We start from the raw sequence: 18,327 nt of genomic DNA, 5'->3' as shown, positions 1-18,327 counted from the left end.
CTATGAAAAGACAATGCAGAAAAGCCGAGCGGATGTGGAGGAAGACGAAACTTGAAATACACCATAGCATCTATAAAGACATCCTTCATGCTTTTAATGTGAAACTAGCCACAGCTAGACAGAACTTCTTCTCAAACCTTATAAACAGTAACTTAAATAGCACTCATACTCTTTTTGCCACTGTTGAGAGACTGACAAACCCCCCAAGTCAGATTCCCACTGATATGCTATCAGACAGCAAATGCAATGAGTTTGCTTCTTTCTTTTCTGAGAAGATCATAAATATCAGGAAGGCGATTAGCACATCCTCAAGTAATGCAGAGGTCAGACAGATTCAGCCAAAATATCAAAAAGATACTATGTCTAATTTTGAAAAAATTGATAGCAAAATTCTGGAAGACATAGTGCAGCAACTAAAATCATCAACCTGTTGTCTTGACACACTTCCCACATCTTTTTTCAAAAGTGTGCTTGACTGCTAAAAAGCAGATCTTTTAGAAGTGGTGAATGCCTCACTTCTTTCTGGGACATTTCCAAACTCAGTTTCAAACAGTTGTAAAGCCCCTCCTGAAAAAGACCAATCTTGATAACACAATTTTGAGCAATTTTAGACCAATATCTAATCTTCCTTTTATAGGCAAAATTATAGAAATGGTAGTTTTTAATCAGCTGAACAAATACTCAAACTCAAATGGATACCTGGACAATTTTCAATCTGGTTTCCGACCACATCACAGCACAGAGACAGCACTCATTAAGATAATAAATGATATTCGCTTAAATTGTGACTCTGGCAAAATATCGGTGCTGGTATTGCTAGATCTCAGTGCTGCGTTTGACACTGTTGATCATAACATACTACTAGAGAGACTGGAAAACTGGGTCGGGCTTTCTGGGATGGTACTCAAATGGTTCAGATCATACTTAGAAGGGAGAGGCTATTATGTGAGTCTAGGAGAGCATAAGTCTAAGTGGACGTCCATGACATGCGGAGTCCCACAAGGGTCAATTCTTGCACCGCTCTTGTTTAGCCTGTATATGCTTCCACTAAGTCAAATAATGAGAAAGAACCAGATTGCCTATCACAGCTATGCTGAAGATACCCAGATTTACCTAGCCTTATCTCCAAATGACTACAGCCCCATTGACTCCCTATGCCAATGCATTGAAGAAATTAATAATTGGATGTGCCAGAACTTTCTTCAGTTAAACAAGGAAAAAACTGAAGTCATTGCATTTGGAAACAAAGATGAAGTGTTCAAGGTGAATGCATACCTTGACTCTAGGGGTCAAACAACTAAAACTCAAGTCAGGAATCTTGGTGTGATTCTGGAGACAGACCTTAGTTTCAGTAGTCATGTCAAAGCAGTAACTAAATCAGCATACTATCATTTAAAAAACATCGCAAGAATTAGATGTTTTGTTTCCAGCCAAGACTTGGAGAAACTTGTTCATGCCTTTATCACCAGCAGGGTGGACTATTGTAATGGGCTCCTCACCGGCCTTCCCAAAAAGACCATTAGACAGCTGCAGCTCATCCAGAACGCTGCTGCCAGGATTCTGACCAGTTATATTTAGGATTGATTTTAAAGTCCTTTTACTCGTATATAAGTCACTAAATGACCTAGGACCGAAATATATTGCAGATATGTTCCCTGAATATAAACCTAACAGAGCACTCAGATCACTAGGATCGAGTCAGTTAGAAATACCAAGGGTTCACACAAAACAAGGGGAGTCTGCCTTTAGTTACTATGCCGTCCGCAGTTGGAATCAGCTTCCAGAAGAGATCAGATGTGCTAAAACACTAGTCACATTTAAATCTCAAAACGCATCTTTTTAGCTGTGCATTTGTTGAATGAGCACTGTGCAATGTCCGAACTGATTGCACTATATTTTCACTGTTTTATGTTTTATTATTGTTTTATTATTATTATTTTTATGTAAAATCATTTTCTAATTGTTTTTAAATGTTTTAATCATTTTAAAAGTTTTAAAATTACTTGTTTTATTTTTGTTATTATTTTTCTTCATGATTATTTTACTTTCTTTTATGTAAAGCACTTTGAATTACCATTGTGTACGAAATGTGCTATGTAAATAAACTTGCCTTGCCTTGCCTTGCCTTACATACAAACACTGCCGGTCAAAAATGTGGGATCAGTAAGATTATTTATATTTTTTCTAAAAGATGTTTATTCTACTCATCAAGGCTATATCTGATCAAAAATACAGAAATACATTTTGTTTTGTGAAATATTATTGTATTAGTTTTCTATTTTAATATACTTTAAACTATAATTTATTCCTGTGATCAAAGTTTGATTTTCAGTATCATTACTCCAGTCTTTAGTGTCACATGATCCTTCAGAAATCATTCTGATAAGCAGATTTATAATCAGAGCTGGAGACTGTTGTGTTGCTTCACATTTTCTTTGGGACCTGTAATATTTTCTTTAGGATTGTCTGATTAATTAAACTTTAAAAAGACAAGCATTTATTAATGCTATTCAAAAGCTGATACATTCTTTCTTTTTAAATTCAGGAGGGATGTGTTAACTTTAAAAGTCATAGTAAAGACTTTTACTGTTCGAAATTATTTATATTTTGATGCTGACAATTCAGCGATGCATCATCGAAATAAATGATATTTATTATAAAGTGTATTAAAATAGGAAACCAATATTAGAATATTGATATTCGCAATATTACTGTTTTTCTTGTATTTTTTATCGTATAAATACAGCCTTGATGAGCAGCAGAGATTCCCTTAAAAATATTAAAAAGTATATATATATATATATATATATATATATATATATATATATATATATATATATATATATATATATATATATATATATATAAATCAAATAAATTTAGCATATGCACAATTAGGTTTCCAAAACCAGAGCAGCTGAACATGAGATGCTGCCATTCTTTCGATGCAATGCTGCCATCTGGAGGAAATATGAAGATAGAGACAAATATAATGCAAATATATGATGCAATACCAAGGTTTCAATATGCAGTGTATAACTCCAGATAGGGTGCAATATAATTCAAGTACACGTCACTTAAGAGCTCAAATGAACAGGGCTCATGTATCCATAACCAGCTGAATGCCCCAAAAGAAAGTCCACGAATAAATAAATAAACAAATACATAAATAAATAAAACATGTATTCCTTTTTTTTTTACATTTCAAAATATTTTATAATAGCCTACTTTATATTTTAAAATGAAGATATCCTTTTCAAACCACGGCCAACAAACAGCAGGTTCTCAATCTGACAAATTTGTTATTTAATTTGCTAATAATGCATTTGTGTGTGTGTGTGTGTGTGTGTGTGTGTCCTTTCCTAGTCACTTTTAGTGTGAATATCGCCATGGAAGCAGTATGAAACACAGCAGGAACAGGAGCCTGTTTGGTTACTGATCGATGCACTCATAAAGGTGCGTTCACCTTCTGGCTCCGCCCACTTCAAAGGTTGCTCGAGACCTTTCGTCGGGGATTTTGACTTTCTTTTTTCACTGCTTCAGAACACTGTGGCAACTTTTAAATGTTTAATTGGCCTGTTTTTATCGTCCTGTTTACCCTCGACTGTCGAGATTCATGTAGCAAATGTGTTTTAACTTTCAAATCGCCATTAAGTAGCTCTTCCCGCACAGAAGAAACACTATCGAGTGAAGATGGCAGATGTTATGTTTTTGGTTTATTTTACATGTTTCTGTTTGTATCAAGGTAAGTCCGAATTTTTTTAAACATGTAGTAACTCGTAGCATGTAGAAACTTTTTAAACGAAGTAACTTATAATACAAGGAAATACTATTTTAGACCCGCCAGGTGCAAGTGTCTGGTTTGTCGAAACGACGACAGGTATTCACGGAAATATTTATTTACTGAGTCGTAGGCCTAGTTAAAGAATTCCGGAGTTGGTTTCGAATTGTTTTAGACAATAGAGTAACATTAAGGCATAGTTGAAGCCAGAATAACAAGATTAAAAGATGAACGAGTAGTTGCCTCTAAACTCTGCTCTCTTTAAATCAGGGACTTAAACTGAACTACTATGTACTTTTTTTGTGCATATACTGTAAAGTACAATAACGTACTTTAATGCACAATTGGATTATTTACAACTGGATTAACTGTTGTGTGTGTGTTCCTTGTTATTATTCAATTTAATTTTACCAATAACAAACATTGTATAACAATATTTTTATTGTTATGCAGTATAGATTGCTTTTATTACATTAATGACAATCATTGTCACTTAGTAGTAATACATTACTGTGTCCAAGTGTATTTCGTTATATATTATTAAACACGCTTAATAATCTTTCATCATAATATAAAGTTTTGTATTTATCTTTTAGCGATAGATGGCCCGAGTTGTTTCACTAATGGGATTTTTTCATCTTCTTTAGATTTAGTTTTCTGTGATGAATATGGCGAAAGTGGAAACAAAATCACACTAAATCCAGTCATCCGTGGTACACCTGAAGAAATAATGTGGACACATAATGGAAACAAGGTTCTGGAGTATGACGGGAAGCAGATGGACACATATGGCTCATTTAAAGACCGTGTAGAACTTGATTTTGAAACAGGACAGCTCACAATAATAAAACTTAACAACCAAGACAGTGGCACATATAAGTCTGAAATTGTGATCAGTAAGAAGGTTCATACCTCCAGTCATACTTTGACAGTTTTGGGTAAGCCATCTATATATCTCAGATGATTATGTGCAGATTTGTGCCTAGTAGCCTCCTAAAGTGGATTATTGTGAATTGGCAGTATATATCAGGTTTAACTGTTTGACTTCCTTTAACAATGATTTTCAGTACAAATTGGAGAAAACATGAACAGCATGCACTTAGACCTACTTTACAGTGGCATCCATAAAGTTTAGGTGTTGTATCTTGTATCTAATTGCCAACTGATGGGTTTTTTTAGTTTCTAGTATGAAAGAGGAATGAAATGAGAGTAGTGTAAATTAGATGAATTTATTTCATTTTAATTTCAGTTCACAGTAAAAAATTTTACAACACAGAAAGTACATTAGTCACTGAAAAGGTCATTTTTGTTTTGTAAATTTTAAATGTTGATTGATAATCTCAAAATGACAAAATATCAGCTGGTTATCACTAAATATCTGCCTGCTTCTGTGTCTAAGATGCTCTGCCAGAGCCTCTGGTAACCTGTGAAGTGGACGAGACTTCAAATGTGAAAAAACTGTCCTGTTCAGTGGAATCCCAGACTCAGCCGAGCTATGAATGGAGTGGATCTGATGTAAAACAGCCAGGGCCAACACTTGTTGTTAATGAACAGGAGGAAAACCTTAACTCAGTCTATACCTGCACTGTGAAGAGTAAAGCTGGAAGCAGGACCACAGACTTTAATCTGCAAGACTGTGCCACAGGTGAGCTAGTAAATCATTCAACACAATACCTTGAGAGTTTGATGCTAGATGCTGTAAACTGTTTCTTTAATGGTTTTGTTTGCAGGCAGAGCAAACCCTGCTGTGCTTGTTCCAGTCTTAATAGTCATATTGCTTCTCATTATTCTGCTTGCTGCGCTGGCATTTTACTTATACAGACGTAAAAGACCACAGTGTAAGTGCCATGAAAACATATTCAACATATCACCATCAAAACGCATCTTTAGTTGACTCCCATGTCTCGCAAAGATTATAGTGCATAGATTAACATAATTTTCTTTTTGTCATGTACATGCACGAGAAGTAAGGAAGCCTGAACTAGATACAGTGGAACGTGGAAAAGGTAGCATAAGAATGTTTGAAAATGTATATAAGGGAATTAATAGAGCATGAGCATTTATATAATGAAATATATATATATTTTTTTTGTATTTTACTTACTGCTCCAAAAGAATCTATTGCTGATAAAAAATTTGATCAGGAAAGTGAATTGGAGAATGAAGATGAAACTCATGAAGGACAAAAACTTTTGAAGAAAAGTCCACAATCTGCTATAACAGGAAAAAACAAAGACAACACAGCTAATACAAATGGAGAACTTGACAAAAATATGGAAAACAGTGGAAATGCAGATGAAGCAGAAGAAAGCGCTAACAGCGAAGCTGAAAAAACAGACTCAGAAGTAGAGAGCCAGAAATTCTTAGAAACCCAAGAAGAAAAGGAGAAAAGTCAGGTACTGGAAAATAAGAGTGAAGATGAAAAGAAGACACCTGAGACACTAGGAGAGCAGGACAATGAAGATGCAGATAAAAATGAGGAAAACCAGATACCCGAAGAGAAAAAAGAGAAGAAAGAGGAAAACAAAGAGACAGACAATCTGAAATCAGGTAAAATCTGGAAAATGGTGGATTAACCCTTATGAAACAAAAATATATTGCAGTATATTGGAAAATATCATGTAATATATTAGGCATATATTCTTATATATATTTATTTTTTCCAATATATTGAAAGCGGCAATCATTTGTATATTTTGCCATATATTATATAATATATGTATCATCAATATATTATTAAATGTATTCAAATATATTAATATATTAGAAAATAAAAAGGGAAAATAATATATTACAATATATCACAATATATATTTTAAGAAATATATTGGTAAATATATTTGCCTTTCGTAAGGGAAGAGTTTGTATTCACTTTGGAATTGTTTTAAAATTAATGTTTCGTCTTTTATATCTTTTAATATCTTATGAATTTTATTATTTTTGTTAAAGTAAGTTATACCACATTACATTTTGTTCATGATCTGCTTCAGTTGAAGATTAAGAGATAGCTATTGGTGCGTTCAAGTCATCATATTTAGAACATATTTCCGAGTTGAATGCGCATGAACGCCACCACAACATCGTAAATACCAGTGGGGAGCTCGGGATTTTCTTTAAGCCCCGATCTGTACGAGTTGGGGGCGTGTCAGTGATTAACATGGCGGAATATAAAATACTTAAAGGTATTTAGCTGTGATATTGTCAGGCTTTTCTATTTACAGAGCAGTAAGTCAATCGACGACTAATAATATGATGGCGTTATAAAATAACAATGCATATTGTAACAATAAAGTTGGCAGAGGCTTCATAAAATAATTTAAAACATTAAAAAAAGTATACCTAATGCACATTTCTTTGTTCTTAATTTTCTAGAACAAGAGTTAAAGAACATTGCTGTATTTTTGTGTTTTTAATTAAGAGAAAGTACACGCCATCTTGCTCCGACAAAAGTGACTTGAACGCACATGCCGTTATAAGCACGACTTCCCACCTCGTGCGTACGAACTTCCCAGGAGGACTTGAACGAACCATAAGACATTGATTTCAAAGCGCAAACATCTAGGGCTCTGAGCATTTAATTTTTGGTTTCACCTGGAAGCTGGAATACACCAAACAATATGTTCATACTGTATAATTTGCATTTATTTGCATTTATTTATTGTTTTATTATTTGAGAATTGTATGAGTTATTTAAATAGGCAGGACTTTGCAACAAGTGACCAATTCCTGACTGTGCTTTTCATTTATAATCACAGCTGAAGGAGAACTAGAAAAACATCGAAAAAACAGTAAAAATGCAGATGAAGAAAGTGCTAACAGCAAAGCTGATAAAACAGACACCGAAATAGAGATCCAGAAATGCTTACAAACCCAAGAAGAAATGGAGAAAAAATGTCAGATACTGAAAAATAATAGTGAAGATGAAGAGAAGAAACCTGAGAAGCCGACTGAGGATCTAGGAGACCAGGAATATAAAAATGCAGATAAAAATAATAGTGAAGATGAAGAGAAGGAACATGTGGATCCGTCTCAGAATCTGGGGGATCAGGAAAATAAAAAGAATAGTGACAATGAAGGGAAGGAACATGTGGATCCGTCTCAGAATCTGGGGGATCAGGAAAATGAAAATGCAGAAAAAAAGAATAGTGACAATGAAGGGAAGGAACATGTGGATCCATCTCAGAATCTGGGGGATCAGGAAAATGAAAATGCAGAAAAAAAGAATAGTGACAATGAAGGGAAGGAACATGTGGATCCGTCTCAGAATCTGGGGGATCAGGAAAATAAAAAGAATAGTGACAATGAAGGGAAGGAACATGTGGATCCGTCTCAGAATCTGGGGGATCAGGAAAATAAAAATAATAGTGACAATGAAGGGAAGGAACATGTGGATCCGTCTCAGAATCTGGGGGATCAGGAAAATAAAAAGAATAGTGACAATGAAGGGAAGGAACATGTGGATCCGTCTCAGAATCTGGGGGATCAGGAAAATGAAAAGAATAGTGACAATGAAGGGAAGGAACATGTGGATCCGTCTCAGAATCTGGGGGATCAGGAAAATGAAAATAATAGTGACAATGAAGGGAAGGAACATGTGGATCCGTCTCAGAATCTGGGGGATCAGGAAAATAAAAAGAATAGTGACAATGAAGGGAAGGAACATGTGGATCCGTCTCAGAATCTGGGGGATCAGGAAAATGAAAAGAATAGTGACAATGAAGGGAAGGAACATGTGGATCCGTCTCAGAATCTGGGGGATCAGGAAAATGAAAATGCAGAAAAAAAGAATAGTGACAATGAAGGGAAGGAACATGTGGATCCGTCTCAGAATCTGGGGGATCAGGAAAATAAAAAGAATAGTGACAATGAAGGGAAGGAACATGTGGATCCGTCTCAGAATCTGGGGGATCAGGAAAATAAAAAGAATAGTGACAATGAAGGGAAGGAACATGTGGATCCGTCTCAGAATCTGGGGGATCAGGAAAATAAAAATGCAGATAAAAGTAAAAGTGAAGATGAAGAGAAGGGACATGAGGATCCGACTCAGAAACTAGGAGAGCAGGCCACTGAAGATACACATAAAAATGAGGAAGACCGGGCACTTAAAGTGAAAAAAGAGAAGGAAGAGGAAAACAAAGAAATAGCCAACACGAACAAAGGTACAGATTACAAACTTTTCTAGAAAAACAAAACTTTGCTTGCTTTGTATTTCAATCAACTAATAGACCTAAATATTGTACACTGACAATCTCAAGTTAAATTTGCTACTAGACATCAGTTTTGACGTAAGTGATGTTTAATGATGTCCTGTGTGTCCAGCCTGATGTCATTCGTCAAGAAGAGCCATATTTGATTGAGATTGTAGCATTTTGAAGTGAAAAATTTTCAGTGAAAAACTTTTTAAATTTCACTCTTGTTTATCACACCAAGCAATCATGAGACTGAATTAAACACGAGATGTATAGACAACTACAGACAACTTATCGTACTTTCATTGTGATTTTATGGTGCTTTTTTGTGCCTTTTTGGAGCTTGGTAACAGAAACACACACTGTCATTTTTCTTTTTCTTTTCAAACATAGAGATTTTGAGTCCACAGTCTGCTGTGACAGGAAGAATTACAGTGGACACAGGAAATGTAGAAGAACAACTACACAAAAATGAGAAGAGCAGCCAAAATGAAAATGGTGAACAGTCAACAGAGCAGCAGAACAAGAGCCTATCTATTAATGAGGATGACCAGAGGCCGGAAAGGGAGGATGAAGAGAAAACTGAAAAGGAAAACCACGAGGTGACTGGCATACTACACGCAGGTAAAAATACAGATTATGTTTATACAGAGAAACAAAACCTTTTAGAGAAATCACTACAGTAGTAAACATCTGATCTGATGTTTTGCTCACCATTTTTTAGCTGAACCTTGTAATCCGCCTTTGCATAGCAAAGCTTCCAATGATCCATTTTCTTTCTATTCAGAAGTTTGATATTGATTTGGTCATTAGTATTTTGAATTGTTGGATGAGATTTTTCATCTTGTTTATTTTTTGTTATAGATTCACCGTCTAAACTGGACACCAGTGACCCATCTTTAAACCTGAATATGGAATTATAAAATAATCAAGCTGCATCCTTCCCTCAAGAGGAAGATGAAGATGTTGAACAGAAAGATAAGAGCAGCGAGTCAGAACAAGGCAGGAAGGAAAAAAATTATGTACCAGAAATTAAAGAGGCAAAAAAAAAAAACTTTCTAGACAACACAAACTATTACATATATGTGGCCAGAGGACAAGAAAGCAGAAACAGAGACCAACAGCTTCCCAAAACATGCAATGAAGGAAGATCATAGTTCAGAAATTAGAGAACAGTTTTTAAACAAATAGTTTTGTACAGATTGTGATGATAAAGTTTATAGTAAGGAAAGCAAAATGGGCTCAGTTTTATCAGCTCTGAAAGAGGAAGAGAGAATCTTACAACTAGAGCCATGTGAAGGGAGTAAAGTCAGATAAGACACTCGAGGGTGGAAAAGATGAAGTATGAGCTTGAACAAGGTGTGGAGAAGTAATATTCAAATACTTTTGCATAAAAAATTAGGGCTGTGCGTTTATTAATGGAGAACAAATAACTTAGTAAAATTAATTTTATATAACTGATTGTACTACATTAAAAAAAATGTTTATGTAAATATATGTTAGCAGAATACCATTATGCCCTTGTATATTTCCATGAAATTTCTTTAAAGCTGTCTGTCTGCATCTGTATTCAAACCAGCTATCAGAAAAAGGGTAGATTGAGCACTAAACACATCCTTTGTGAATGGCCACTATAAGTCTACTTCAGACTGATGGACAAACTCTATTGGACGATGGATTGGTGTGGACCGTTGGCCAGTAAAAGAATTCAGTGGACATAAACATTATATTGACAGTCATTTCATGTCTGCTCAGTGTATCACTCATCTGCACAAAAATGTGATACGGAGGCAGCAGACAGCTAGGCAGCTCACTAGGTTTAGGAACAAAGCTAGAGTCACACTGAAATGAAAACTTGAAGGTCAACAAAAAGAATGCAAGGAAAGGATGCTGAAGAAGTTATGAAGACACGTATTGTGAAAATTATATATATATATATATATTAGAGGTGGGCATAGATTAATTTTTTTAATCTGGATTAATCTCACTGTGATCTTGAAATTAATCTAGATTAATCTAATTAATCTAGATTAATTTGTATGTTTTTTGTTGTTGTTTTTTTGTGCTATTTACACAATGTTTAAGTTTTTTTCACGTTTGTAGGTGTCAAGGCACAGAAACCAAATAATTAAATGTAAAATAGCACTGGATAGTCTTCAATGTAAAAATGAAACATACAATCAAACCTACATTTATTCAGACACATTTCTCACATTATTACAGTTTTGCTTTATATATCAAAACATATATCTGGTGTCTGAATAATTTTTGGTTTGACTGTTAAAACTACAAAGTAATTCAGTCAAGAGCAGTGAGTGATTTTCATTTTCTTGGATTAACATTACAGCAGCCAGTAGCTAAATTAGGCGCTGTCACTTTAAGAGACGATGAACGCATCCAATATAATACACATCCCATTCAAGTGTTTTGAGATGCCTTTCTCTGCTAGTGATGGGAAGTTCGATTCTTTTCGGCGAACCGGTTCTTTCGGACGGTTCGATTCAATAAACCGGTTGAAAAAACCGGTTCATCGGTTCTTTCACGCTCGACGTAATGACGTCATTGGCGATGACGTAATGGCGTCACGTCTATCAAACATTCAAATATATAAAGTCAGTAATCATAACTTTAGTCAGTTAAAACCTCATAATCATGAAAAGTTTACATTTGAGTTTTGCAACAACACCTAAATACAGTAACAGCAATAATGTGCATATGAGGATTTAAGTCTTGAAGATATAAAGTAAATAAATTAGGTGTCATCAGTGCAGAAACCATGATCCACTTACTAAACATAATCCATTGCGATGTATTTGTTATTAAATTAACTTACGTTTCGCCAGATTGCCCTTCATCCAAGCCCTCAAAATACCCGCTCATAACTACTAGTACAGAATCGGAATAAATCACCAAAAGAATCCCTTCGTATGGAAGCATATGGGTAGCATTATTCAATTTGGGATGTAATATGCAAAATGACAATGCAATATGTAAAATGGCAATGCATTTCTGTATTTACATTTACATTTTCCAATACATTTGTGCAACGTTTGGTGCAAAATGAAAATGAAAATGAAATTACATAATTTTCATTTGCCATTTACTACACCAGTTTTAATATGTAAAATGAATATTAATTTTAACGCTTTATAAGTTGCGAAATTAAAATGAAAATGTATTACAGAAATGATTAGATATGTCTAACATGTTAAAGCAAAAACTGTGGCAAAATGATCATTTAAATGCTATTTTTCTTAATTGCATTAACACTCACAGTCAAGACACTTACGATTGCATTTTCATTCGGTGTCCCGCAATGAATGTAGCAAAATTCAAAGTGCACATTGAAAATGCATTCCGAGCCGATCGCGTGTCCCCGCCCTCGCGCCACGTCAATCACTGCGTGAACAAGGCGGGGCTTACAGAAGGTCAGAGACTCAAATCTCAAGAAGAGGATTCAATCAAGTGAGACAACATGGACAAGACAGTTGGTCCGTGTATGTTTTGATCATTTCGCTTTATGGCTTCAATATTTCATTCGCACTTGTGGGCGGAGCTGAAACGCTGCTTTCATCTGATTGGTCGAATAGGATCGGTTTTCATCTGACAGCCTTCAGCTCGGTCTTGTCATTCTTTCAGGCAAAATAAGAGTCAGTGCGAGTGAAGCACTGAAATGTCTGAAACTACGCTCACTGTTAATTAGCATAATATTTGAATCAGATGTAGCTGGGCACATAATTCGTGCTGCTGAGACCTGCAAATTATTTCTAGGTTGTAGTATTGTATGAATATTGTCCCACTGATAAATACAGTGCAAATAGTTCTGTCCCTTTGGATAACAGTGAAGTGGAAATAAATATAGTTACATTTATGAAATAAAATTAAATAGGATTTTTTGGGAAGGTAAGTCTGGCCAGTTATACAAGCAACACGGGTCGGACAAGTCTGAAGATCTGAGCTGAATTGGGTGAAACATTTAAGTTCTAGCCTGTATCAATTACTCTCATAATAAATAATAATAATAATGTTAACTGTATTTTTCGGTATAAGTTGCATCAGTCCAAAAATACGTCATGACGAGGAAAAAAACATATATAAGTCGCACTGGACTATAAGTCACATTTATTCAAGACCAAGAGAAAACATTACCGTCTACAGCCGCGAGAGGGCGCTCTGGGGTAGGCTACAGGAGCACTGGGCAGCATAGAGCTAATTTTACTATTTTTATTTAGAAATGTAACTATATTCATTTTTACAATTATTTATTAATGTCACACACACACACACACACACACACATACCTAGTGCCTTATGACTTAAAAGATGAGAGTGGTAAATGTTACAGACATGGAACTGTTCAGTCTATTATTGATTTTAATTTCCACTTCACTGTTATCCAAAGGGACAGAACTATTTGCACTGTATTTATCAGTGGGACAATATTCATACAATACTACAACCTAGAAATAATTTGCAGGTCTCAGCAGCACAAATTATGTGCCCAGCTACATCTGATTCAAATATTATGCTAATTAACAGTGAGCGTAGTTTCAGACATTTCAGTGCTTCACTCGCACTGACTCTTATTTTGCCTGAAAGAATGACAAGACCGAGCTGAAGGCTGTCAGATGAAAACCGATCCTATTCGACCAATCAGATGAAAGCAGCGTTTCAGCTCCGCCCACAAGTGCGAATGAAATATTGAAGCCATAAACCGAAATGATCAAAACATACACGGACCAACTGTCTTGTCCACGTTGTCTCACTTGATTGAATCCTCTTCTTGAGATTTGAGTCTCTGACCTTCTGTAAGCCCCGCCTTGTTCACGCAGTGATTGACGTGGCGCGAGGGCGGGGACACGTGATCGGCTCGGAATGCATTTTCAATGTGCACTTTGAATTTTGCTACATTCATTGCGGGACACCGAATGAAAATGCAATCTTAAGTGTCTTGACTGTGAGTGTTAATGCAATTAAGAAAAATAGCATTTAAATGATCATTTTGCCACAGTTTTTGCTTTAACATGTTAGACATATCTAATCATTTCTGTAATACATTTTCATTTTAATTTTGCAACTTATAAAGCGTTAAAATTAATATTCATTTTACATATTAAAACTGGTGTAGTAAATGGCAAATGAAAATTATGTAATTTAATTTTCATTTTCATTTTGCACCAAACGTTGCACAAATGTATTGGAAAATGTAAATGTAAATACAGAAATGCATTGCCATTTTACATATTGCATTGTCATTTTGCATATTACATCCCAAATTGAATAATGCTACCCATATGCTTCCATACCTTCGGTTCAGAGACATGCTGTGAGTCAGTTGGCTTCGTTCACGCTGAATCGCGCATGCGCAGTATCATCAGTTCATCGGTTCTCAATTCGGACGCGTCCGACAGAAACGATTCTCGGTTGAGTGTACTGATGATCCGAAAACCGATGCAACCGGTTCTTGACTCGAGAACGAGAATCGCTCTAACCGGCACGTGCTGCAGTTCAGTGTCATCAGCTGCTCTACTCGTGTTCATGTTCTGTTTACTACAAACTCAATTTGTGAATGTCATCATTAACTATAAATACAGTACAGATATCTCATAAATCATCCCTTATTCCTATTAAACATAAGAGTCTTTAGAGTCTTAATTATTGTCCAACTTCCCTGAAAACCCATTTGGCCTATACATTATATACAATATACAGATTGGAAACATTAATCTAAAAAAAATAATTAAAAAAAAATCAAAATAAAATATAGTTACTTTATCACTTACAAAATTACACGCATGCGCAGTATCATCAGTTCATCGGTTCTCAATTCGGACGCGTCCGACAGAAACGATTCTCGGTTGAGTGTACTGGTGATCCGAAAACCGAAGCAACCGGTTCTTGACTCGAGAACGAGAATCAGCTCATCGGTTCTCAAATCGGACGCGTCCGACAGAAACGATTCTCGGTTGAGTGTACTGGTGATCCGAACACCGAAGCAACCGGTTCTTGACTCGAGAACGAGAACTGCTCCAGCAGTGGGCGTGTTCGTTCATTATCTGGCTCGGCTCGGTGTTCATCTTCAGTTCGGTCTTCACAGCATTTCATTCAGTGTACTGTTTGAGTAAATGGATTACCCCGGGATATTGGTTTATTCTGACTCAGAGGGAGTGTCAGTCACGTTAAAAAAGTTAACAGCTTAAGTAATTTGTGGATTTATGCTTATTGGAGACGTGAACCGTTTCAAACGATTCAGTTCGATTTGGTGAACTGGTTCAACCGGTTCACTAAGAAGAACCGATTAAATTGAACGATTCGTTCACGAATCGGCCATCACTATTCTCTGCGTGAGCCCTGAACACCAGAACACCGCAAGTACTGAATTTGGCTCTTTCACATCTTTTTGTTTGTTCAAACTGCGATTTGTATTTGTTCGTTCAAGTGCAGGAGGGACTTCGAGGAGAACTTCGCAGAAGAGAGCTCAGTTCAGTGTCGCTGTCCGTGATTCGCGGCTCTCTCTCGGAACCGAACACAGCGCGAGTGACCAGTTACTCTGTTCAGCTATTCCGCGTCTTGTTTTTGGATGCTTTAAATGTTTAAATCGACAAGCGGTACGTCTTAAAAACACGTGAAAAAGATAAGGTTTCATGACGATGCGCAGCAGTGGCCCGTCAACTGTCCTGAGTATCTTTTTAGGCTGGCTTCAGCCAGTCGGTTATATAAAATATCAAGGTGAAAGTCATCATAGCTCGGTTAGTATAGACCCAGCTCCCAACCCAACTTTGACAATAGATTATCGGCGATATTTTTTTATCTCCCGATAAGAGTCTCGCGTTGACGCAGCATGTTAATGCCGATAACGGCCCACCACTAATATATATATATATATATATATATATATATATATATATATATATATATATATATATAGTTAATATATTTTGATGCTAAAACTGTTGTATACACCAGTGGATTTTATATAATCATATTAATTTCTAAGGTGAATATTAGTCATGATTGAACTTCATATCTGTGGTGTGATAAAAGTACTGTAATTTAGAGCATGTTGTCCTCAAAAAGCATATAGAGTGGAACCCAGAATCAACAATTGGTGTGTGTGTGTGTGTGTGTATGTTAACTTCTTTTAACATTTTTTTTTTCAACCAATTAACTATAAATAAATGTTTTGACCAAATGGATTTTTTTTTCTTTTTTTAATTGATTAAAATAATCTAAACATTAAACATTTGCTTGGCTGGTTTCTTGCCTTGAAACAGGACTTGTAGGGCAGCTACACAGGAAAGGAAGCCAAACAGTTTGGGAAGGACACAGAGATGAGTAAATGATGAAATCATTTTTGGGTGACATCACTTTTAGAGTGTTTTGATGGTTTCGGGATAATATAAAAAATATTAAAATGTTTTTGCAGCTGAGCATTTACTATATATAAAATTAAATAAATATCTATATACTTTGAACAGTGCACAGGTATGCATTTTATTTCATTAAAAAAGTTTAGTTACGTAACCCTTTCATATTTTCTAGCAGAAGTTTTCATAGTTGGGTAAACTTCTATTGTGGTGAATGAGAGACTATATTAAGTATATGTTTTGTCACAATATTGTTTCTACAAGAGGGTAAAAATAGAACGAATTTGATACGATTACGATGCTAATGACCATTAATCAATTTCGATCTCTTGATTCACTATCAATTCACATGAATAGGCTTAATGTACTTTTCTTGGGTTAAATTCAGTATTTTCTTGCATTAATATGCCTCTTTGCATTGAATTTAAAACCCTTTTCTCAATTTAACCTTAAATACTACACTAATTGTATTAGGCTATACATTATAATGGAAAATAGGATACAATCGCGTCAGAATGGTCGTGGCGGAGGTGTTACAACAATATATAGTGATATTCTCAATGTTACCCAGAAAACAGGATACAGGTTTAACTCTTTTGAAATACTTCTGCTAAATTTTACACTGTCAGACATGCAAAATAAATCTAATGTATCTCTTGCACTGGCTACTGTGTATAGACCACCAGGGCCGTATACAGAATTCCTAAAAGAATTTGCAGATTTCCTCTCAGACCTTCTAGTTATAGTTGATAAGGCGCTAATCATGGGAGATTTTAATATTTACGTTGATAATACAAATTATACATAAGGACTTGCGTTTACTGACCAAATAAACTCCTTTGGAGTCAAGCAAAATGTCACCGGGCCCACTCATCGTTTTAATCATACACTAGATTTAATTATATCATGCATGCTGCGTATAACTGCTATTAATTAAATGTCTCAGCCTTACCGTCTGGGCAGAACTATTGTTCCAGCCACCAAAGAAAGATTCGCAAATAACTTGCCTGATCTATCCCAACTGCTATTTGTACCCCAAAATACACATGAATTAGACAAAATGACTGACAACATGGGCACTATTTTCTCTAATACATTAGAGACTGTTGCCCCCATCAAATTGAAAAAGGTTAGAGAAAAATGTACTGTGCCATGGTATAACGGTAATACTCTATCTCTCAAGAAAGAAACTCGTTGTCTTGAACGCAAATGGAGAAAAACTAACTTGGAAGTTTTTAGAATTGCATGGAAAAACAGTATGTCCAGCTATAGACAGGCTCTAAAAACTGCTAGGGCAGAGCATATCCACAAATCATTGAAAGTAACCAGAACGATCCAAGGTTTTTATTTAGCACAGTGGTTAAATTAACAAATTACCAGACGCCACCTGATTCAAATATTCCACCAACGTTAAATAATAATGACTTCATGAATTTTTTCACTGATAAAATAGATAACATTAGAAATACAATAGCGAATGTAGATTCTACAGTGTCTAACACTTCAGTTTCATCCATCACACCCAAAGATAAACTGCAGTACTTTACAACCATAGGACAGGAAGAGCTAAATAAACTTATCACTGTATCTAAACCGACAACATGTCTATTAGATCCTGTACCCACTAAATTACTGAAAGAGTTGTTACCTGTAGCCGAAGAACCGCTTCTCAATATCATTAACTCGTCATTATCTTTAGGTCACGTCCCAAAACCATTCAAGCTGGCGGTTATCAAGCCTCTTATTAAGAAACCAAAACTAGATCCTAGTGTACTGGCAAATTATAGGCCTATTTCAAATCTTCCATTTATGTCTAAAATTTTAGAAAAAGTTGTGTCTGCTCAATTGAGCACCTTTCTGCATAAAAATGATTCCATACAGATCTTCTTGCGTCAGATCAAGGCTGCATCTCATTTCTAGTCTTACTTGATCTTAGTGCTGCGTTTGACACCATAGATCATGACATATTCATAGATCGATTACAAGACTA

General features: G+C 35.5%; 2 protein-coding genes across 10 annotated transcripts in view; both read left to right on the top strand.

Annotated features, from left to right (window-relative positions):
- Window positions 1–18,327, top strand: part of LOC113109049 (immunoglobulin superfamily member 2-like) — a 72,461-nt gene that overhangs the window by 23,814 nt on the left and 30,320 nt on the right. The gene's annotated exons all lie outside the window — the stretch shown is intronic.
- Window positions 1–18,327, top strand: part of LOC113109051 (uncharacterized protein DDB_G0290685-like) — a 67,221-nt gene that overhangs the window by 31,262 nt on the left and 17,632 nt on the right. For 6 of the 9 annotated variants that reach the window (XM_026272577.1, XM_026272575.1, XM_026272573.1 and 3 more), the window contains 3 exons: window positions 7,537–8,940; window positions 9,364–9,594; window positions 9,835–10,031. In XM_026272577.1, the coding sequence (XP_026128362.1) occupies window positions 7,537–8,940; window positions 9,364–9,594; window positions 9,835–9,893 (1,694 nt within the window). In that variant the 3' untranslated portion in view covers window positions 9,894–10,031. Of the gene's footprint in view, window positions 1–3,463; window positions 3,746–4,428; window positions 4,720–5,180; window positions 5,427–5,511; window positions 5,620–5,748; window positions 5,788–5,896; window positions 6,332–7,536; window positions 8,941–9,363; window positions 9,595–9,834; window positions 10,032–18,327 lie in introns of those variants that run through there. The other 3 variants (XM_026272580.1, XM_026272578.1, XM_026272581.1) reach the window with 3 other exon arrangements.

This window comes from Carassius auratus, chromosome 9 (genome assembly GCF_003368295.1).
Source record: "Carassius auratus strain Wakin chromosome 9, ASM336829v1, whole genome shotgun sequence".
Classification (NCBI taxonomy): Eukaryota; Metazoa; Chordata; class Actinopteri; order Cypriniformes; family Cyprinidae; genus Carassius; species Carassius auratus.
The sequence above is the reverse complement of the archived record's forward strand: the minus strand, read 5'-3'. Positions and strand labels throughout refer to the sequence as shown.